Source organism: Hippocampus zosterae, chromosome 19 (genome assembly GCF_025434085.1).
Source record: "Hippocampus zosterae strain Florida chromosome 19, ASM2543408v3, whole genome shotgun sequence".
Lineage (NCBI taxonomy): Eukaryota > Metazoa > Chordata > Actinopteri > Syngnathiformes > Syngnathidae > Hippocampus > Hippocampus zosterae.
In genome coordinates, this window is record NC_067469.1 from 4,443,210 (window position 1) to 4,465,219 (window position 22,010).

Genomic DNA, 22,010 nt, shown 5'->3' on the forward strand with positions numbered 1-22,010 from the left:
CACGCAAGTGAACGTGTTATTGCCAGGCTGGGATAAACAAAGCTATAAGAGCCGTCGGTCCTCCTTATCTTTACACCCCCCACCCCTCTCCTCTCCTGTCCTGTGGCTCGAAAGAGAGTCCTTCAGGCGGCTTGATTAGTGGAGAGATGACATTATTATCTGTGGTCTGAGACGCTGCACCTATGAGAGCCCCCGTTCAAGGGCCTGCAGACCTCGTCATCCTTTTAGATGAGATTATGGGCTTAATTCATCGCAAGCGCGTGCATGCAGAGGGTTTCAGACTGACTGGTGTCCTTTTTTAAAAAAAAGTGCACTAGACATCAGCAAAAACACTTTTTTTCCCCTTAATCTAACAAAGAAAACTGACGCATGGTCAAAGCTATGAAATTGCAAAGCATTATATTTCGTCTGTCGGGTTTACGTGAGCCTCACGTTTGGTGGTGGTGATTAGTAAAGATACGGTTGCTTGTTAGTCACCCCGTTGACTGTGTTGTTGAAATGATTTGTTCCAAGTCGACTATTACGCATGTAGTGTTCGCTATGGACATGTGTGAGTGACTTCCAAACAATGTGATCGGACAGAAAAACAGCGGTGAAAGCATATCTTCTTGTATCAGACGTCACGCATGAAGCCGAATACAGTCACGCTTCCAACATGGTATGACAGGAATGAGCAACTGGCAGCGCTATCTGTAACCACACTCTGAGTGGCCCCTGATTAATATTTGAAAAAATATATATACTGTATATTTTTTGTTTTGCCCCCCCCCCTCCCCCCCAAACCCACACGTGCTTTTTCATTAAAACTGTCTATAGGAAGCTTATCAGAGGGCGTTACAGAAAAATCCAATGCATCAGCAGATTTTTGCTATTGGCAAGCTGGCCTAGTTTTAAGTTGTAATGTCAATATTCACCACTTGATGGGAGACATGGCCCGGGTCTGAAACTGACCTATGCTAATACAATACATGCTGATTTATATAGAATGGAACTATTTTTTGTGGATTTGTAATGAGATGTATTTTTTGGATTGCTCTACCCCTTTGTTGTTGAAAGATGAATTTTGATTGCCTTAACAAATGGATGTATTGATTACTGATTGGATATCGGTCAGTGTGCATCATATCATGGTTAATGAACAGCCACAGTTATTTAACAAACAGAAAGGACCGACAATTCAATCAGGAGTGAACAAAAGAAGCACAGAAAGACGCGGTGATGTTTTCTTAAGGCAAAAGTGGGTTTGTCTTTTCCGCTCACGTTTTGCCCCCCTCGTTCCTCTTTCCTCACGCTTAGCCCCGCCCTCTCCGCCTCTCTCGTGCCACCATTGGTCGGCTCCCGCGCGCTATCGCCTCGCGATTGGCCGATACTTGCGTCGCTCAAGCACGCCTCGACTTATTTACCGAATGTATGAGCGAGGGGGGGGGGAACCAAATGGGGCTGCCGGAGTGACTTGGCTGCTTGTCGGGCCCGCAACAGCTGACGAGAGCGGAGCACTTGAGCGCGGCAGCCTCCCGGGGAACAAAGAACTGCGCGGGGACGGTTTGCGGAGCTTTCAAACCCGATCCAAAAGCAGCGGAGTGCGGGGAGGACAAGACATGAGGAACGCCGTGTCACCTTCGGAGAACGTGGAGAATTGTTCGTTCGCTGTGACACACTTGTTTAAGATATGTGCCCATTGTGAACGGCTCGGAAAAAAGGTAAATGGAAAAAAAACAACAACAGCAATTTTCATTTTCATCAGCGCAGCATCGAAAAGATGACACATGCGACTGTTTGTTGGTGTTTTAAAGCGATGACAGTCGATTTCTGCTCTCAGGCAACTGCTTTTCCTTCGACTGAATGAGCTGCAGTGCAGTCTTTTGTCCGGACTTGTTTGTCTGTCAAGTTTGGGAGGAGGGGGCCCTCGAATGTTTTGAAAAGATCCCCCAACACACATTTTTATTGTCACTTCGATGAATTGTTATCTCGAGTGATTACGTTTTTTTTCTCTCCACGTCGTCCCGAGAGAATTATGTCATTTGTTGGTCAGTTTATTCATCTTAGTCTTCTGACTGGACATGTCCGTACATGAAGAAAAAAAAAAGTTATTTTCTTTTTCCGTTCATTGACATCCCTTTTAACGTCTAATGTGTCGCTTTGTGCATCATGCTTCCACGAAACCCTCCAAAAATGATTTTTCGTCACCAATGCCTCAGTTATTCTGTGCGTAATCCTTGCACACAAACAAAAATCACTTTTAACATCTCTGCTCGAGATGTGCATTATATTGCCTTAAATCATGTTTACTGATGCTGTGCTTAAAAACGGATATTTCATCACAAACGCCCCATTAGGCTTAAAAAAATGTTACTTTTATGCCTGCCGTGTTCATGATGGTACAACAAACTTATCATGTTTACCGACACTAAAGCCACAATTACCCCCCCCCCCCGCCCAAAAAAAGTCACTTTTAACAACTACTGTTCACAGTTACTGATTCTGTCCTCAAAACTGATTTTTCATCACCAAGGCTGCAGTTATGCTTAGAAATGTCTCACTCTTGTGTGAGTTGACAAGACGAAGTAATAAATTGAAGCTGCTATCGCTGTTAAATGTTTTATACGTTTTATGGAACATTAAGCATACTCACACACTTGTGTATAGATAGCCATGTTATGCAGTCTACACCTCCTGGTCATGAATTGTCTACATTTTGCTCAAAGATAATTTCCCTGCCGTAACGAGACGAGAAAGTATTTCGACGACATTTTCCCCTTTTATGTGTCTTTCAGGATCTGGGAGTGCGAATCCCAAGACCCCTGGGAAACGGGCCAAGCAGATTTATCCCTGAAAAAGAGGTACGGAAATGTTCATCCTGCCAATGAGGTTACCAAAAAAACAACTTCATCGGGCCCGTTTATGATGTCACGTATTTCCGTTCCAGATTCTTCAAGTCAGTAAAGTGGACACCAGGACACAGTCGATCTTTGAGGATGCGTTCGCAGCCCTCGGTCGCCTGGATAACATCTCGCTAGTGATGGGCTTCCACCCGCAGTACCTGGAGAGCTTCCTGCGCACGCAGCACTACCTGCTGCAGATGGACGGGCCGCTGTCGCTGCACTACCGCCACTACATCGGCATCATGGTGCGACCCCACCTGGACTTTGTTTCCTCCCCTTTTCAAACGACCCGAGTCTTACGGTTGTTGCATCATCCCGCGTGTAGGCTGCGGCTCGCCACCAGTGCTCCTATCTGGTCAACCTGCACGTCAATGACTTCCTCCAGGTGGGCGGCGACCCCAAATGGCTCAACGGGCTGGACGGAGCCCCTAGAAAGCTTCAGCAACTGGGCGAGCTCAATAAAATCCTGGCCCACCGGCCGTGGCTGCTCACCAAGGAGCACATCGAGGTGAGAAAGCAAGCTCAGGACGGGTGGGTGTGGGCGGTGGCGGAGCGGTAGGGGTGTGAAAAGTGTTGCGCAACAGCTGAGGTCAGACCGAGCGAGCTAACCAACTCCGCTTCGTCTTTATCAAGGGTCTGCTAAAAGCCGAGGAGCACAGCTGGTCACTGGCCGAGCTCATCCACGCCGTCGTTCTGCTCACACACTACCACTCGCTGGCCTCCTTCACCTTCGGCTGCGGCATCATGCCCGAGATCCACTGCGATGGCGGCCACACCTTCCGGCCGCCCTCGGTCGGTCATTACTGCGTGTGCGACATCGCCAATGGCAACAACCACCACGACGGTCCCTTTGGCAGCCAGGTGAGACAAATGCTAATCGAGGGGGGTGGGGGGGCGTGTGCAGACTCCTCGGCCATCTGTTTTACCCCCCTATGTGGCACGAGCCATATTTGGATACAGAAACGTCATTCAAATTAGACACCATACAGCAGAATCTCAGAACATTGACGAGGAAATAAACACAATTTCATGATTAGATATAAAATGAGAGTCTGCCCCTCTGTCCGTTACACCCTTTACCAAAAAATGACTTTCTTCAGGCATCGGCATGGTTCTTATAGCCAGGTGGTCTAGTGCCACCTGTTGCTGGTCTCTGCACCTCACAGCGCGTGACCACCTGTCCAGATGTCAAAACCCTTTCCCCCTTACCGGCACGTTTGTCCAGGAGGTGTGTGGCGGCGAGGTGGAGGTGCTGATGGAACGCATGAAGCAGCTGCAAGAGTGCCGCGATGACGAAGAGGCCAGCCAGGAGGAGATGGCCACGCGCTTCGAGCGAGAGAAGACGGAGAGCATGCTGGTGGTGACGGCCGAGGACGAGGAGTGGGTGCCCTCCCGCGACATCTCGCGACACTTCGAGGACCCCAGTTACGGTTACAAGGACTTCTCCAGGAGGGGCGAGCACGTGCCCACTTTCAGAGTGCAGGTACACTTCGTCGCACATGCAACGGTGGCCCCCAATTAACTAATTCAGTACCGGCCAAGTCTGAAAAGACGTTTAAAAACGTCTTTGGGAGTGAATGAGTTAATGATCATGTCTCATTTTAATTATAATTTTTTTGGGGGGCTTTTTGCAGGACTACAGTTGGGAGGACCACGGCTACTCCCTGGTGAACCGTCTCTATCCCGATGTGGGTCAGATGCTGGATGAGAAGTTCCAGATGGCGTACAACCTGACGTACAACACCATGGCCACGCACAAGGACGTGGACACCAGCATGCTGCGCAGGGCCATCTGGAACTACATACACTGCATGTTCGGCATCAGGTAGGCAAGAGCAGCTAACATGTTGGTGGAATAAAATTGAAAGGGTAGTGCGGGCGGGGCGGCTGCTGGAGCTTATCCCAGCTGTAGGCGGGGTACACCCTGAACAGGTTGCCAGCCATTCACAGGGCACACTTGGATGCACACTTATCAATATGTGTTCTTTTGCCCCCCCCCCCCACCCCGTGATTGTCAGGTATGACGACTATGATTATGGTGAGATCAACCAGCTGTTGGACCGTAGCTTCAAGATCTACATCAAGACTATGGTGTGCAGCCCAGAGAAGACCACCAAGCGAATGTACGAGAGCTTCTGGAGGCAGTTCCAGCACTCTGAGAAGGTCAGACACCTTTTACTCACATAGAAAAGAAAACGTTTTTAAATTATTATTTTTTATTGCTGCTAAAGGCCTCCTACGTCTGTCTCTGCAGGTCCATGTCAATCTGCTTCTTATGGAAGCGCGAATGCAAGCCGAACTTTTATACGCTCTGAGAGCCATCACTCGCTACATGACATGAAGTGCTTCTTCTTCTCTCCCCCCCGCCCCCTTCTTTTTTATTATTTTTTTAAAGTCCTGTGTCATTGTTGGGACATTTCAAGAAAACATTTTTGGGGGCAGAGGAGCTGGATGCAAAATCAGAACAAAAAGCAACGAGTCTTTTTTTTTTTTTTTTTTTTTTTTAAGCCTGCAGTGCCAAAAGTGACCAGAAGTAGGCAGCACATGGCTTAAAAAAAGCACTGACAGTATTCCAGCAACATCCCCTTCATTCATTTTCTTAATCACTGTTTTGTTTTTCTTTTCCATATCTCATTTCAATCATCATCTTTTTTGGGGCCCATAAGTATGTGCCTGAACTCCCCAGCGCAGTGTGCGTATCCACGATGACGATAATGAGATGATGCTGCTCCTAGTGTTGTATTCAGCAGGGACAGGGAGGGGGAGGTCATATTGACCCCCCTTGTTCCAACCCCCCAAAAAACAAGTTCCCCATCCACTGCATTATTCCCAAATGTCCGTGTAAGCTAATTCAAGTCGTATGTGTGTGTGTGTGTGTGTGTGCGTGCAAACTCATAGAACACTGAGCCCTATTTGAGTTGCGTGTGTGAGCATGTGTGTGTCACGCGCGTGCATGTGTTAAAGGAAAAAAAATAGTTTTTAAAATTTCACGTGTCAAAAAAAAAGCGAGGCACTTTGAAGGAGACTTCTTGCTTCTGCTGTAGCTGATGTTATTTTTGACGTAACTTGGGCGTGTCATTGATGACATCGTCATTCTTCTTTGTTTTGTGGTTTATTAATTAAGACTGAAAGAATGAGGGGCTCCGGTATGAGGTTGGTCCGGGAGGAATGGCTAACTCACACACACACACATACATACACACACACACATGTGCACACATGAACACAAACTCAAACACTGCTAAGCTGTCTTCCGCGTTATCCCGGCTGCCTGGTCGCCCCAATTTGGAAGGCTGTGAATTTTACCAGTGAAATAAATACCTCTTCTCTAATCTCCATTCAACATTTTCTCGCTGTGCAAAAAGAAAAAGAGAAAAAAAAAAAAGCATGTACGGTGGTACCCTGACTTCAGAGTTTAATTGTGAGTCGGGAGATGCTGAAAACACAAAGTGGTGCTCTCAGAAGTGAAGGCACCACTGTATCTCCTAATCATTTTTTTTGTGGCCATGCGTGCTTTTTGTCAGAGTGACTGTTTAAAAAGTGCTCTTTGGTGAGCAGTCCCCCCCACCCCCAGCCCGGCCATGTTCCCGTTTGCTGTGTAAAGGGGACGACTCCGGCTCGCCATCAGGCTGATTTGCGCTCGCAAATGGTTGTAGCTGTGCTTATTCAAGCCTAAGTAGTGCAAAAAACAAAAACAAAATAAAAAAAGCAGCTTTTGTTTTAATGAAACAGTTTTCACTAAAAAAAAAAAACAAAACAGTCAAACGCTGCGTTTGTTGTTGTTGTTGTTGTTGTGAGGGCGGATTAAGACAAGCGATGGCTGGGAGGTTTTCGACAAAAAGAATGGTACCGTTGGAAGTGAGTCGGAAGAACGTGAAAGAGATTTTTGTTTTTCAATACTTCTGACTGATGTCAGTTACTGACCCTTTTTTTTTTTTTTACACAAAATCTATGAAAAATTGACAAAAATAAAACTATAATATTGAATTGTTGTGTATCATTTGTAGCATTCTCTTATTCTAAACTTATTTGGTTACATTTAGCATTTAAAACGTATTTGGTTACATCGAGTCAAAACGTCTCACCAGCACCGCACACTAGCTAAACGCCGGATGGCGGCGGCACTGCACTGCCGTTGCTAGTGCAGTGGTTCACATAGCGACAGCTCAATTCAGCCATTGTTTGAACTGGAGGAGCTCATCTTGCTTGCCTCTGTTACAGTTCGCTGACAAACAATCGTAAAAAACAAGATGTTAAGTTCTATTTGGAGGCCTCCCCCGTTAAGTATCGTGACATCATCACCAGCACAATCACCATATCACCCCAAAATGCCTTCACATCTCATTTAGGATTAAAAAAAAAATAGCCGCCTAATTAATACTTCTTTATATCACGAGTAATGTTTCAATTAGATGTAAAGCTTTTTTTTTTTCCTTCGATCATGATACATGAAGTGCTGTTCTTTATTTGTGTTGATGTAACAACCATGTGACTTTGAAAATGTTGTTGTGGTTGGGCAACTTGTAAGCACTGCCTGCCCCCCCCCCCCCTGTGTAAATTCAACTGATGATGATGGTAATAAAGGCTTCGAGAGGCGAAAGCGGCGCTTGCTTCATCTGTGCTTTTTTTTTTATTTATTTGTTTACACATTAATGTTGCTTACCGAAGGACATTGAGGCAGGTCATCAAACGCACGCACGCGTGCTCACAAAACCAAAGTGATATAAATGTGAAAAAAAAAAGTCTTGTAAAGATATGTGAGGATGGACTTTAAAGTGCTTTCACATAACAGTCACATGATGATGGGATTTAAAAAGTCACTTGCACAACAAAAACATTTGCAAATATATAAGAACAGTCCATATGCTATGATCTATATAAATCACTTTGCATTGACCAGCTTTGCTAGTTTTTGGGCAACAGGTCGGAACTCCAACTCCCATAATGCCCTGTGGTAGTCCTCGTCTTCCATCCACTTGACGACCTCTTCTTCATCTGAAGGCGGTTGATGAAGAACAAGAGTGAGGTGGGTGCGAAAAACATCGGCAAGATGCAGCTGCAGTGCATGATGGGAGGTCGAGAAACATATTTCCATTCTCCCGTGATGCATTGCGATGCCCCGAGATCCCCCCCAACTGACCCAAATAGGACGTGAGGATCTCGAGTAGCGACTCGCTGTCCTGCGCCTCCACCGGCTTCTCAGGTCCGCTGCTCATGTTCCACAAGGCCTGACATAGTTGAGCCGACAGCTGCCAGTCACCTGCTCCCAGGTCTCTTAGGCAGTCTGTCAGCCTGAAATGTGCACGCACACGGATTGGCAGATTTTGTTCATAAAATATTTTTAAATTACGTTTGTTGTAAATCATGAAAATGTATTGAAGTTAAATACAATTGAACTGTAGTTAGGTAGTGGCATACCACTAGAGGGAGCTCTACCAAACTTTGCCGATCTCTACTTTTACAGTTGGAACTACAAACTGGGTTTCCACTGGACCACACGAAATGGCGGTCTTACTTAAATGCTTACTTGGTTGCAGCCCCTTCGAGGAAGAGACTGGCTCTGTTGGAAGGGTCCAGCGCCAGGTTGGTGAGAACCCCACAGGCTGAGAAGCACACGTCCGGGTTCTTGGAATCCAACAGTGTCACCACAAACCTGTGGACTGAGAAGGTGAGGTCAGCAGTCTTGTTTACAGCTTCAATTAGCCTATCGAGAGTGTGTACATATGAAAGATTTGGGCTTATTACAGATGGGTATCCATTCTTGCGGAGGTGGTGGACTTAAGTCACGTGACTTGGTCATTGATTTGTAAAGACCGGATTTGAACTCGATGACTTATTCTGTGTCAATTTGTAAAACACTTTTATTTGTAATACACATTGAGTATTGTTTTTAAAAAAATTTTTGAGTGGCATACTCGAACACATTGGCTACATTGAAACTGCGGCTTCCTAGTCGAGCAAGTGTCACGGAGGAAACTCCAAAGATGAAAACATTCAGATGGAAAGAATGAAATTTTGAATGAAAACGCGGGAAAATACAATAGCAACATACAACGAAGTTTGCGACTCGAAGAGCAATGCAACATGACGTTAGTCTTCATTCGTCTGACTAGACGCAAGTAAGCGAGCTGTGAAGCTATTCAGTTGGCTCGATTTGCTTCACGGTTTTGCTCACCAATAGCTGGTCAAATATTAACTCGACCTCGTCTGTTCTGCGTTTAACTGCAGAGACAATAAAGTAACTGTAAGAAGCCTGTTTAATTTTGTATTTATTTATTTATTTTATTTTAGAAGCGCGTTTACGCCGATAACAGCGCGCCACGCCTCCACGCCCGCAACCTGGACGTTTAGGAAAAGTTAAAAGAATGTTTTTTTTAATCTGGCGGAAAAGGTCTTACTAAATTAAATAAGAAAGTAAGAAAAAATACACCGGTGGAAACGGGCTTCTGAATCAGTTAAAAAAAAAAAAATTATGACTTCAAGATTGCATGACCCGACTTATGACTTTCTTGATTCAAGTAATGACCTCGTTGGAGTAAAATTTAGAGGTGACTTGACTTGATTTTTTTTTTCTACAGTGACTGGAGAAGCAGAATGATAAATATTTGCTTGAAACTCATGGCAAAAATAAAAACACGTCCCAGTGAGTGCTCATAAATTGGGCCACTTGTAAATGAAGGTACCACTGTATTGATTAACGTGTTGATCATGAACCTTTGTTCAGCATTATAAAGTCCCGGACATCTTTGGACTGCGACAAGTTCCCGTAGACGCGCGTGGCCTCCAGCATGGCGGCCATGTTGGAGCTCAGCACCAACTTCAGCATCACTTGAGTGACGAAAAAGGTAAAAAGACAAAACAAAACTGTGATTATTTTTTGCACTGTCTTCATTCTTTTGAAGTGTTGCTCTTACACCGGGCGATGGCCATCTGGCTACGTCTGAGCACCGCGCTTTCTTTGCGGTAGAACGTCAGGTTGTTAATGGCGGCTGCCACGTTCACCGTGAGCTCCTCGCTCTCCTCCACCGACCTCAGCTCTGTGACAACACATGCGCACGCATGCACAGTAACGGTGTGAGGTGCTGACGAACATCCATACTACCACCTCCGATTTCTCACCCAGTGTTTCCATCAGTAGCTGGACGCAGGTGGTGTTGCTGGCCAATGCGGCGCCCACGTCCTCATGGATGCACATGTTGGCCAGCACCCGAACCAGCTTCACCAACACGTCCTCGGCCTCCCGGCGGCTGGCCGGAGGCGGCGTCGGCGGCGGCTCCTCCTCCCTCAGCTGGTAGTCGTCGTACAGCCGCAGGAGGGCGTCCACGGACGCCTCGCAGCGGAAGAGTTGCTGGCGCGCCTCGTTGTTCTTGGCCGTCAGGTTGCCCAGCGTGAAGAGAAGACGCACGACCAGGTCCTGCGGGAGAGACGTGAGTGTTGACGCAGTGCGGTTACACGCAGCCAACCATGTGAGAAATGTGGCGGAACATCTTTTCATTCAAATTGGGTCGTTCTCGCTGGTGAAGTCAAACCGGCATATTGGTCAAACTTGATCAATTATTGGATCAAAAGTAGAGTATAATAAGTGATCCTACTTTTGCCTTATTTAGGCTACAAAGGTTAAGTTAATTTGACCTCTGATATCCAATGATGTCCACTTCTCAGTCTTTCTGTGACTCCTCCAGTCTCTATCTTTGTTGCAACCAGGGTTATGATCGCTTGGGATTTGTTATTACAATTAGTTATAATTTACACTTTTATTTATGGGGTTGCTTTTAATTGTAATTTCTTAATATTTATTTTTTAAGGCAAGTGTGCTTCGTTTTTAGTATTAGTTTTAGCTTTTCAAAGAAATTATGGAGGAGTTGTCCCAGTGTGAGTGAGTTAAATAGTGCTAAAATCGTCCTCCTCCCCTCCGCTTAGGTGACCAGAGTTTTCTCGTGCCTCCGGAAGGAGGGCGGGTGGGGGGTGGGGGTGGGGGGGGGGGGGGTCAGTAACTAAAGTGCCCCGGTGCTGTTCTGTCACTCATATGGTGAGCAGGTGCACTTGGACGCCCGCGCCTCTCATGCCCAACCCGCCCGCCGTCGTGAACGTGCAACAACTCAGGTAGAAGAACAGGACGGACTGTCCTCTCAAGAGGGCGGGCGTGCGTGCGTGTGTGTGTGTGTGTGTGTGTGTGTGTGTGTGTGTGTGTGTGAAAACGTTAACACCCTCTCAGCCACGTCTGAGTGCTTACTCAAGGGAGGCGGTCATTTATTCTATTCTTACTCCTGTTGGCTTCTGGATCATGTCTCGACTGGTCTCAACTGAGGGCTCACCTTTGTCTGATTCCACTCAGTATTTTTTTGTAGGTTTTTTTTTTTGTGCCTGAGTCATCTTATCTGATCTGGGGATTATTACATGTCGACAGACACACGCGCGCGCACACACAGATGTAATGTCCTGTAAATGTGCTTGGGACCCGCCGTTTGTAAACAAGCCAATGTGCAGATAAACAGCAAGCTCATTTGTGGAAGCGAAACCCTCCGAGGACACACACTGACTCACCGGTTTTTGGTGGTGTTTGCTCAAGTGTTCTAAAAATAGTTGGTAGCAGTCGGGGGTCTGCGCCAGAGCGAGGCAGCACTCCGCGTACGAGGAGAGTTTACTGAGGAGACAAGTAACATTCTCGACTCAAATGTAGGCTCAGTTCAATGACGAGCATCTTTTTTTGAAGCCGGTTACCTGTAAATTCTAGAAACATTGGTGCACACGTCTTGGTCCTGATGATAGCGCTGCAGAACCAAGCAGAGATCCGACATCAGGGAGTGGGAGACGAAGAAGGGACGGGCCTCGGTGTGGTCAGCCAGATTTCTCAGGGTGGCAGTCAGCTGCCAGAGGTCAAGAGGTCAAGATATGGGGAAGATTCAAGGTCATGATTAGTTACCCAATCTCGTAAGTCATTCACTATTAAATCAATGCAGTCGGCTGCCCTATTTCCAACATTTTAACTCATTCACTCCCAAAGACGTTTTTAAACGTCTTTTCAGACTTGGTTCAGAATTGGCTGCTACTGAATGAGTTTTAATGGGCCATGATTTGTATTTTTTTTCCAAATGCAATACAATTCCTTTGTAAAATGAATTGACCGTCGTCGTACGGACCGTACCTGTACGAGGATGTGTCCGGCGATCGTCACGTGAGGCTCATCCACTCTGCATAGCTTCCGGATGAAATTATGAGCTGTGCTGATGAAGTTTTTTTCCATCAGGAGGTGGACGACGGCGGCGTTTCCCGAGAGAAATTTCAGCGTGCCGGCGCCGTAAAATAGCGCTTCGCCGCACGTCGTGGCATCCTCGCGTAGCAGCAGCTCGAGCAGGGAGTCTAGACAGAGGTAGCCCCCCGCCCCCGCAAGCCCCCACCTTCACTTAAAATCCACAAAGTGCAGCTTTTGACATTTTGTGATCCCGAGAAAAGAAATGTGTTCACCTAGGACTGAGTTATTCTGGAAGAGGACGTCATTGGCTTCACTGCGACTGACCTGGAAGATAAGCTTGCAGATGTTGAGCAGGTTGGTCCCGCCGACATGTAACTGAGAAAAAAAAAAAAGTCAATTTTATTATTATTTTTTTTTAAACAATCGACCCGCGCCACACTCACGGCGAGACACAGCTCGGCGACATGCATGTGGAGGCGCGGGCAGTTGAGGTCGATGAGTTGGAAGAGCGTTCTCAGGATACTGGAGCGCCTCTTACAGCGGTGCGGGCCCAACATGGCCGCCTCCTCCAGGGCATCGTGGAGAGCAACGCACAAGTCACATAGATGATCCAGGGAGGCCTCGCAGCTGTCTGGAGGATTGTCGGAAAAAAAAAAAAAAACAAGTGTGAGGTTAAAAAAAAAAAAAGGATTGCGGTATTTGCAACTACTCTTGCGGGGGAAAATTTCAACATGGTTTTGGAATGCGTTAGTGGGAAGAAGGTTACTAAAAGAGCCTGGCGCAATTTTTTATTTTTTATTTATAGTTCTTCCAAAAGGTGTTTGGGGTTGGGCCTTTGTTTGCCTTGACACCAGAAAAAAATGTCATTCCTTTTCATGCCTTTATGGAGCAGCAAAAAACAATTGGCGCTTCCCCAAATTGAGACAGAAAAGACCCAAATAAGCTTTGTGTTTGTAGGACGTGTCAAATGATTCATTCGACACAATTAAAAAAAAAATGTTGTGAACAAGTCTGCCAAATTTGAAGGAATTTAAAAAAAAAAAGAGGATGCAAAATGATTAATAATGGAGCTCTCCTCCTAACGATGCTAAAAACAAACCCATCTTGAGCATCATTTCTCAATCAAATAGGTGCCTGTGGCTCATCCAATGTCAGGATTGTGATTCATGAACGTGCACACAGTTAATTAACTTCCCTGAAAATGTCTCTCGATACAACACGAGGCGATGACGTATCGGGTGGGACCTTAGCTCGCGCGCTAGCCAGTCAGCCATTTGAGAGCATGTCGACATCTTTCAATACTTGTTTGCCGGTTCGCTGAAGATTTTTTTTTGTGTGTGTGCATACCGCGATATCTGACTGCAAGCTGAGAAAATGGGCACAAGTTGAACTCAGGAACTGAACAATCTGGAAAACTAAAATGTTTCCATCGAAAAGTTCAAGTTGTCTTTTCACAATTGAGCACTGCAACATTGCCTTTGCACCAGTTTGAATCTTCAAACATAGCAAATCATTTTACGGCGCCTTGAAGACGTTCAACATCGGTATGTGTGCGCCCTTGCTTAAGTCAACCGACCCGAGATGGGATTTATTTCCATTCACGTGCCTTGGCCACCTGTGCTCCCACGCATCGTGATCCCCTGCCAGTGCTGCATAAATACCCTGACACTCTCCAGATTGTTGAGCATCCCCAGCACATTTTACAGACGGATCTGCTGACCCCGCTCGACCCCCCCTTTTGTCTAAACCCTCCACCCCCACCCCACCTCGCTGGCCTGTCTGGCCTTCGCACTCCCGACTATTCAGATCTGTTTCCACCTCGCTTTTGAGAGACTGCTTGGACAATGACCAGATGTTGCTTACCCCCCCCCCCCCTCCCCACCTCCCCGAAACGTCTGAGCCGCCATCGGGCACCACGTCACACGATGTCCTCTACTGATCGGTGCACTTGAGGACAAAATCTGCCCCATCCATAAAACATTAGCCGTGAAATAACATCCGCCCTTTTGGAGGAAACTAAATGGAGCGGCACAATCGCACAATTCCAATCTGGTTGCTGAGGAAAGAGAAAGGATGGAGCCCGTTCCTCGTTTTTTGAAGTAGTCATAAAAAGTGTTCCCGGCATCGAAACTAAGGGCTTGGCGCACTCTTAACACCTTGCTGCAATTTTGCACGTGGCATTGGGCAGACTTGATATTAAATATTTGAACTATGGAAAATACGTTTGAACAGTGTTGAAGTATTTTAAATGCGTTTGAAATCAAGGCCGGCAGACTGCATCATGATAAAAAATTTTTTTTTTATGGGTAACTTTATTTTTGTTTTACTTTGAGTTGCCTTTTTTTTTTAAAGTGTGAGTCAGAAAACATACGTTCATCGCGTTTCCTTTTTGTGTAGCTCTTACCACCCGCAGCCGCCGCAGCCTTTAGCTGCTGGAGAAGAGGCGCTATCGTATCCCACCGCGGGTCGGCACCTGAGCTCGTGTTATTCTTTCCACTGCCGCCCAAATCTGATGAGAAGAGAGACAGTGAGAGCACATTGGTGAAAATGAACCTCCGCTTGGTTCACAAAGTTCACTGTCCCTTAAAATAAACCAGCGGGACGATTGATGGCACCGGCGAAAAGGTCAGCAATCGGCTGTGAAACTACCGTGGACGCCTTTTATCAATTTTTTTATCAATTTTATCAATTGCGTCGAGATTCTTGATGAATGCCGCGCACGCAACGGTCTGGCCAATGCATACATCAATGCTTCGCGTGACACTGGAAGTTGCGGTTGTGGAAAGACACTGTACGGGGGGCTGGGGGGGGAGACAGGACGGTTCCTTTGACGCCGTCTGAACGAACCTGTTCTCTGTCCAGCTCTGACCTCGTCGCTTCCGATTCCGGCGTCAACACTGGACTGCGATAATCGGCTGCTTGGGGCAACGGGGAAAACACACACAAATATTTTTTCATGTGTTAGGCCCTGGGACATTCAGAAGACCAAAAAAAAAACTAAACAAACAAAAAAAAAACAGCTTAACTTGATGAACACAAAACATTTTTTTGGGCTACTCGATGCTGCCACTTGGTGTCCCTCTTGCACCAGAATTGCTTTTCCCCGACGTGCACTCGAGTTAGTTGGGGCCTTGATCCAATTGTGTGAGTGTTTTTCTCAGCCTGACCTCGTGTGTGCGTGAATGTTTTATGTCGCCCGCCTGCATGCATCTTAGACCTCAATCTCCAACAGACAGGAAGTAAGACGCGAACTCTGCGGGCTGCGCGTTGGAGACTGTTTGTGCTTTGTCATTCCGAAGGGCGGTCTGCAGCTTTTGCAGGAAGTAACATAACCAACGACATTCTATCCAATCCCATAAATCCTTTATTATTATTATTTTTTTTTTAAATAAATCCATGCATATGGCGAGTACTTGTATCATTGTCATGTCATATATTTGGCATGTTCACAAAGGGCATATCCAGGACCTGTTCAGAATGAAACGGCCTGCGATAGGATTACAGGTCCCATCAGCGGGCCTCTTTGTGTGATACGGCCATTCTCCGAGACATGACCTCATCCCTGTCTTGGGCCTCGGCAACAGCGCGCTGTAGCAATGACGCACGAAGCTGCCGGGCTTTCCCAAATGGGCATCCAAAATCGAATAAGAGAGCCATTTGGAGCCATAAAATGACATCTTATTGGATGCTTTCTGCCTGCGTCTATTAGCCGTCATTAGTGCTCCGCCCAGAGTGTTGAGAACAAAACTTTCGAAACTTGACAGTGCAAAAGAAGCAGATTCGCTCATTGCGAACCCCCCCCAGGCTGTAAGAAGCATGTGATTCCTCCCAGCCAATCGTCCCATCTGTCCCTTTCCTATAGCGCTTATCCTGTTCAGGGTCACCGCTTGGGATGGAGCTTATCCGAACTGACGTGACACGTTGCAGAAAGCTGGGAAATTTCAGACTCGCTCTCATGTGCCCTTTGCTTATGCGCGTTTCCTCCTGCCTTTTGTATACAGTGAAAATTCTCTCCAACGAAACCTACATGGGCGCAAATACCCCCTAGTGTGAAAAAATCTTCATGCATGAACACCATTCCCACTTTCCTGCCCCCCCATACAACAACCCCCCCCCCCTTGTTGCTTTATACGAAATATTTTTCTCTGCTCTTGCCTCGTGACGAGATTCACTACAATGAAGTCTTATAATACAACAGTGACCTTTACTGCTTCGTTCGGAAACGGCATCAGCAACCACCACACTGGTTTACACGCGCGCAGTAGTACAGGAAGTATTTGTAATTGTTAGTTTCAGACGCAGCAAGAACGTTACATTGCTAAAATGGCTAAAAAAACGGATCTTTGGATGTCAAGCAGCCAAGACAAGAAGAGCTCTGACGCTGCAAGAGAGGGTAAAAGTGATCAAAATGAAAGTGTGCGTGTGTGTTACGTCTGAGATCAAATTTGCTACAGTGAAAAAACCCCTGTTGTGAAAAATTTCTTGCTGCAAACACGATTTCATTGTAGAGGAGTTTCACTGTCTAACTCGAGCGACTCCAAACAATCTCGAAAGTAGACAGACGGAAGCAATCATTTATGAAGGCTTGCAGCATCCTTTTGGCCTCTGCCGCAGGCGACGTTCTGAGATTTGATGTGAAATGTGTTTTATTGTTAGTACTCCCACCTGGGTACCAATCAATATGCGCATGGATTGGAACGGCAGAGTTATGTCCCCGCGTCCTGACACAGCCGACGAGGTTTGCGGCGGAAATTTCTAGCCCTCTCGTAATAGCTGCCAGTAAATCTTGTGTTCATCACGGGATGACAACTTGATGGAAGCGAGGGGAGGAGAAGCAAATACCTTTCCGTCTGACTTCTGCGCGGCGCACAGAAGTAAGGCGCGCCGAAGGCCTCCTTGTGGTCTCCAGAGACAAAAGCTTGGGCCGATGGCAGCTTTTTCGTTGGGTCTTGGTGTGATCTTTCTTGCGACGCTAACACACACAAAAAAGGTGTATGGGAGTGAGCGAGCAAAGTCGAAAGCAACTTTTTGTTCGGACACAGAGAATGTAAATTGAGGTCAGGGTTGTTCCTCACCATCTGTTTGCGCCGCTAAAGGAGGCAACGTCGTGAGAGGTGTCGCTCTTAAGAGACGCGCCCGCGTTCGCACCAACGACCTCCTCGTCTCCAGCGAGTCGGCGGGAGGTTTGGGAGATGACTTGGAAATGTCATCATTGCCGAGAAATTGAATCTTTGTCTTCTGGCATGGAAACAACATACTTTTATGCTGTCGGTGGCAATGTCAGGATTTATGTTGAGCCAAGGTTTTGCATCATGCCTTTCAGGGTTCGATCGTCCAAGGTCTTCTATTATTTTATTTTTTTTTGTGGCGGAAACTTAAGATTCTTCAAAAATTCTGAGAACAGAACCCATTGATTTTTGATCGGATCAAGTGGCAGGTGCTCAAGATAGCGGGATGGTCACATTGAGACGCTTCAAGGACAGTTCTCTGTTGCATTATTCAACTCAGTGGTCACTTACATGTTCCAATGGAGATAGGCGAGCCCCTGAACTCGGCCTGGAGTCTCCGATGTCAAAATTCGTTGCGTGAAGACTGTCAAGATGAAAAACAAAAGTGGAAATGCATCTTATACGGCGGTATGGTGACACAAATAGAGGAGGAAGACATACCTGAAGGTGGAGGAAGGTCTGCTGCCGTGGTCTGCACGGACAGAGCTTCTTGCAAACAACTGCCTGTGTGCATCTCTTGGAGTGTGAGGTCGCTGGGTGGACTGAGCTCGGAGAATCCTTCTTGCTTCCCCCACTATCTCTGCACTCGTCTTCAACGAGGGGTGCCTTCTCGGCAGAAAAGGCCCGCACAGCTCGTATTTCCTCTCCGTAGAGCCCATTTGGCCGACGTGACCTCGGCTCAGCTCATGAATTAGCTCCGTTTTGTCTTCATTATTAAACTCCCGTTTATATTTACGTTTCTAACATGGTTTGCATAAGGGAGAATAGTTGGTTTTATGGTGGAACGGAGGACACCGAGCGAACGAGGAGTCCCGCGGTGCCGCGTCTCCATGGCGACCGCATGTTGCTGTGGTAGCGAGCACAACAAACGGGGAGAGACGGCCAATTGTGTGGTTTTATGATAGAATATAAACACAATGTCAGGAGGATATTAAATGCTTACTGTCCATGTCCAGGAAACTCCACCATATCAAGTACTAAAAAAAATAAATAAATAAAAATCGTCTTCCAATGATCACAAAATTGTACATGCCTACAAAAATATGACGCTTTCAAAGTTCGTTGAGTAAGCTACATTTTTATACGCACAAGCTACATTTTTATTTGCATACAATATCATTTTGGAAAAAAATTGAAGAGGATCCGATCGCCGGTCGAAATATTCCATCGTGACCCGGCACTCGGCTTCAACTGTTGTGACATCATCATCAGTCGACGGGATCGATGACGTCACTATCCGCGACAAGACCGGCGTCTTCTCCAGCTGTCAAAATACGGGTACGGTGATATCATTTAAATTGCATTACCGACTTTCGCTTGTGTGAAACGGTAGATAAAAGACAAGACAGAAATGTCTGCATTTGTCTTAATGCTCAAGTTTGGCAGACATTTAGTTGAATGAATCATTTTTACGAGCACCTGACCGAAAGTTGTTAATTAATTGCGCTACCTCAGGTGGGCGTGGTACCTGAGTACATTCAAAAGTATTGTAAAACCAACAAAAGCCAATATTGCCTCAGATTTTAAGCGTGTGCACGTGTCATTATGTCCATGAAACACAATTCATGCTCGGACATAAAACATTTAAGCATTGTTTTAATCCGTTGCATGGGATGGTATGAAAAAAATATGTTTCCAAAATCCACTGCAGCCCGAACCCAGTACACTAACTGAACAGTTCCACGCCAAAGTTGTAACTGGATAAAATAAAATGAAAGTTTTTCAATTCCATTGCTATTGTTAATTTTGTTTTTCGGAGAAAAAAAATAAATATATATATATATATATAGAGAGAGAGAGAGAGAGAGAGAGAGAGAGAGAGAGAGAGAGAGAGAGAGAGAGAGAGAGAGAGAGAGAGAGAGAGAGAGAGAGAGAGAGAGAGAGAGAGAGAGAGAGAGAGAGAGAGAGAGAGAGAGAGAGAGAGAGAGAGAGAGAGAGAGAGAGAGAGAGAGAGAGAGAGAGAGAGTGAGAGAGTGAGAGAGTGAGAGTATACACACACTTACTGATATAAACTGATTAATATGTCTGGTGCCGAAAGGAAAGTAACCGCTACTCGTATCACTGTTATATGTTTATGTGAGAATTTTGATAATTCGGATTTTCCCTTGCTCGCCATCTACGCGATAAGACTTAACAGGCAATGACGGGTGGAACGCTGTAAAGGTGAAGAATGGGGCTAATGAAAGTAAATGCGCTCTGTCTGCTGGTTTTAATGGCGAGCGCGGGCTGTAATTCACTCCACGTTTGCAAGGCATCAGTGATTGCACACAGGCCGCTGACAGCGCCGCTCTGAAATCCCGCTTTGTGTGCGTCCTTCGAAGTTATATTGATGCGTGGTGCATTGTGACCGTGACCCTGTGTGCATGGGGGGCTTAATTGGCGCTGCCAGCTGAGGGGAATGGGAGCTGAAAACATCAATTTGGAGATACAACTTGTGACTGAAGTTGAAATGCATTTATTTGTTGACTTGATAGCAAATTGAAACGGCATCAATTTGAGTTGGGGCCAATATTAGAGAAAAAACTGCACCTCGACTCAGACGTCGAACCGCCACTTTCCAACAAAGAAGTTGCGTGTGAATTAGCAGTCCGATTTTAAATGCCCATGTGTGCCCAGCAAGAACATTTACTAACTGAAATGAGAACTTGTTTTTTTTCCTCCTGGGGAGGGGGGGGGGTAGACTATTCATTTCGAGGGAGGTATTCATTTCCTTAAATAAATGACACACCCAATAATTAAAATTAAGATATCCTTTATTTGTCCCACACTGGGGAAATTAATGAAGTATGGGTCAACCAAAACATACAAATCCTATGATGGCACACCTTCCAGAAGCCTTCTGTTCATCAGCAAGTCACCAATTGACATTTTGCATACGTCATAGTGTCCACACACCGAGGCCCTCAAGGCAGAAAAAACTATGGAAATAGGTTGTTTTTCTTTTCGCTGCGTTATACAAATGTGAACACGCAGAAAGCGGCACATCACGTGGTTATTTTCAAACATGTCACTCCGGCACCTTTCTGACGCACGCCAGCATTTCTCACTTCCCCCTGCACATGCTGTATTTCTGTCATTTTGTCGCACCTCACCCCCTGCCGCTTTTCGCACCAATACTGCGCGTCGCATCCTCACACGCTGCTACTCGGGATGTATGCAATGTTCGGGGGAGGGGGGGGGGTATGGGTAAACATGCTCCCGTGGAGCAAACGGTGTCACTTTGTCTGGTGCAAGCGTGAATGTTGGGGCTGCGCGCGCCGGCGCGCAAGTCGGCACGCTCCGCCGTGCTCCGTTACAGTCAGCCGATACGCTGATGACATCATCTCACTGCAGCAATCCAGCATGCGCGCGTGCACGACACTCGCGGCACAAAGACGCCACTGACTCAGTTGTCAGGCTTCGAGAGAGACAAACCACTCGGATGGATGGGCAGATAAATAAACTGATAAGATACCGTCGATACAAACGGAGTGATCTGGATTTCAAATCATGTCATAGTTTAGCCTTACAGTCTGCTAGCTTTGTGCGAACTCGCTTTTCCAGTTTCCTTCTGTTTCCACTGGAAACCGAAGTTTCCAGTGCAGCAACTCATATAGACCGACAATACTCACCGTCATATAGTCTTTATCCTCTGTGTAGAATGACTGCAATCGTCGTACCAATGAGCTGAGACAACAAACTAGCTCTATAGTATTTTAAAGGCTTCATAGTTGATCTGAAGCTTGAATAAGAAGTTAGAGAGGCGTGCCCCAAAAAAAAAACACAACAAAAAAAACATTTCTGCATGTCTGATCTTGTTGAGCGAAGCCTTCCACAAACAAACATTGTGTAAGAGGATTTCCAGGAACGTGAGAGGAACACGGAGTCTTTCTCATGATTTATCCCAGCCCTCCTGCCCGAACACACACACCAAAGTGATTTATCTTCTCGGGTGAATAGGAGGTGCAACGAAAAGTCCCCCAAAAAAGCAGTCAGCTTGTGTGAATCAACATGAGACGGACGCGATGTTATTGCCCTTTTCACTGCTCGCACTGTGAATCTTTGTGTGATTTTCCAACACTCACTTCCAAATTCAGCTAGCATGATAAGTAGACCACCACAGTTCAGCTACATGGCCAATATAAAACGGTACAGAAATATACACCTGATACCAAACAACAATCTATTAATCCTTCCAAGTTAGGTTGGAGTCTTTTTTTTTTTTCCTCTGGCTGCTGTAGAGTGGAGTAGTCGAGAAAAAACAAAGACAATGACAGCTATAAGATCATTTCATTTTTTAATATCATGTATGACTCATATACTGTATTTTTCTCACTATAAGGCACGTTCCATTTTCTAATCAGATGCGCCTTAGATATGGATCAATGTTCTGATTTTAGGACGTCGTATTTTCTCTGATGTTCTGTAAAGCGCTTTGTTACAACTGCGGCGCTCGTGAAAGCCCCATAGAAATAAACTGTATTGTATTGTATTGTATTCCCCTTAGCGTAGCTCCATCTGGTGGATGCCTAGCGCAACCGCAGCCACTATTGTAGCTTCTATTCTATGCACCTTATCATGCGGTGCGCTCTATGTATGAAAACAGTTTAATTGAAGGGTGCGCCTTATGCTCCGAAGCGCCTTATTGTGCGGAAAATATTTTGAAAACATCTTTTTTGGGGGGATTATAAAAGGGAGCGCCGACAAAAAGACGGAAAAACGAGCATG

The 22,010-nt window shown here is 46.1% G+C and overlaps 2 protein-coding genes across 10 annotated transcripts in view; one reads left to right on the forward strand and one right to left on the reverse strand.

The window, feature by feature from the left end:
* sesn1 (sestrin 1) overlaps positions 1-6,869 on the forward strand; it is a 38,568-nt gene extending 31,699 nt beyond the window's left edge. Inside the window, exons 1-9 of one of the 2 annotated variants that reach the window (XM_052052957.1) lie at positions 1,412-1,700; positions 2,775-2,840; positions 2,927-3,127; positions 3,208-3,390; positions 3,516-3,743; positions 4,108-4,365; positions 4,517-4,707; positions 4,901-5,045; positions 5,137-6,869. In XM_052052957.1, coding sequence (XP_051908917.1) covers positions 1,599-1,700; positions 2,775-2,840; positions 2,927-3,127; positions 3,208-3,390; positions 3,516-3,743; positions 4,108-4,365; positions 4,517-4,707; positions 4,901-5,045; positions 5,137-5,223 — 1,461 coding nt within the window. In that variant the 5' untranslated portion in view covers positions 1,412-1,598 and the 3' untranslated portion in view covers positions 5,224-6,869. Of the gene's footprint in view, positions 1-1,411; positions 1,701-2,774; positions 2,841-2,926; positions 3,128-3,207; positions 3,391-3,515; positions 3,744-4,107; positions 4,366-4,516; positions 4,708-4,900; positions 5,046-5,136 lie in introns of those variants that run through there. The other variant, XM_052052958.1, reaches the window with a different exon arrangement.
* Positions 6,870-7,341: 472 nt separating this feature from the next.
* Positions 7,342-21,156, reverse strand: armc2 (armadillo repeat containing 2). Of its 8 annotated transcripts, none has more exons than XR_007960104.1 (18): positions 20,129-21,153; positions 17,745-18,567; positions 17,595-17,667; positions 17,151-17,313; positions 16,918-17,047; positions 14,923-14,990; positions 14,480-14,584; positions 12,519-12,706; positions 12,348-12,450; positions 12,028-12,242; positions 11,604-11,749; positions 11,427-11,526; positions 10,002-10,296; positions 9,797-9,919; positions 9,625-9,710; positions 8,410-8,535; positions 8,023-8,174; positions 7,342-7,877 (listed from the first exon to the last, which is right to left on the reverse strand). XR_007960104.1 is itself a non-coding variant. In XM_052052952.1 (18 exons), exons 2-18 carry the CDS (start codon positions 17,960-17,962, stop codon positions 7,765-7,767), a joined length of 2,439 nt encoding a protein of 812 aa, XP_051908912.1. In that variant the 5' UTR covers positions 17,963-18,567; positions 20,129-21,147; the 3' UTR covers positions 7,342-7,764. The 8 variants fall into 8 exon arrangements, 5 of the variants coding, with proteins under 5 accessions (XP_051908912.1, XP_051908913.1, XP_051908915.1 ...); XM_052052952.1 differs by having other exon boundaries at positions 8,410-8,542; positions 9,597-9,710; positions 20,129-21,147; XM_052052953.1 differs by lacking the exon at positions 9,625-9,710 and having other exon boundaries at positions 8,410-8,542; positions 20,129-21,150.
* Positions 21,157-22,010: the final 854 nt, after the last annotated feature.

What these genes read in the sequence shown, in the direction of transcription:
- armc2 (XM_052052952.1), bottom strand. Translation starts at nt 17,962, where the DNA reads ATGGGCTCTACGGAGAGGAAATACGAGCTGTGCGGGCCTTTTCTGCCG. An exon ending in AGACCTTCCTCCACCTTCAG is followed by an intron (nt 17,668 to 17,744) that starts GTATGTCTTCCT and finishes TCATCTTGACAG; the next exon opens with TCTTCACGCAACGAATTTTG. An exon ending in GCCTATCTCCATTGGAACAT is followed by an intron (nt 17,314 to 17,594) that starts GTAAGTGACCAC and finishes TTTCCATGCCAG; the next exon opens with AAGACAAAGATTCAATTTCT.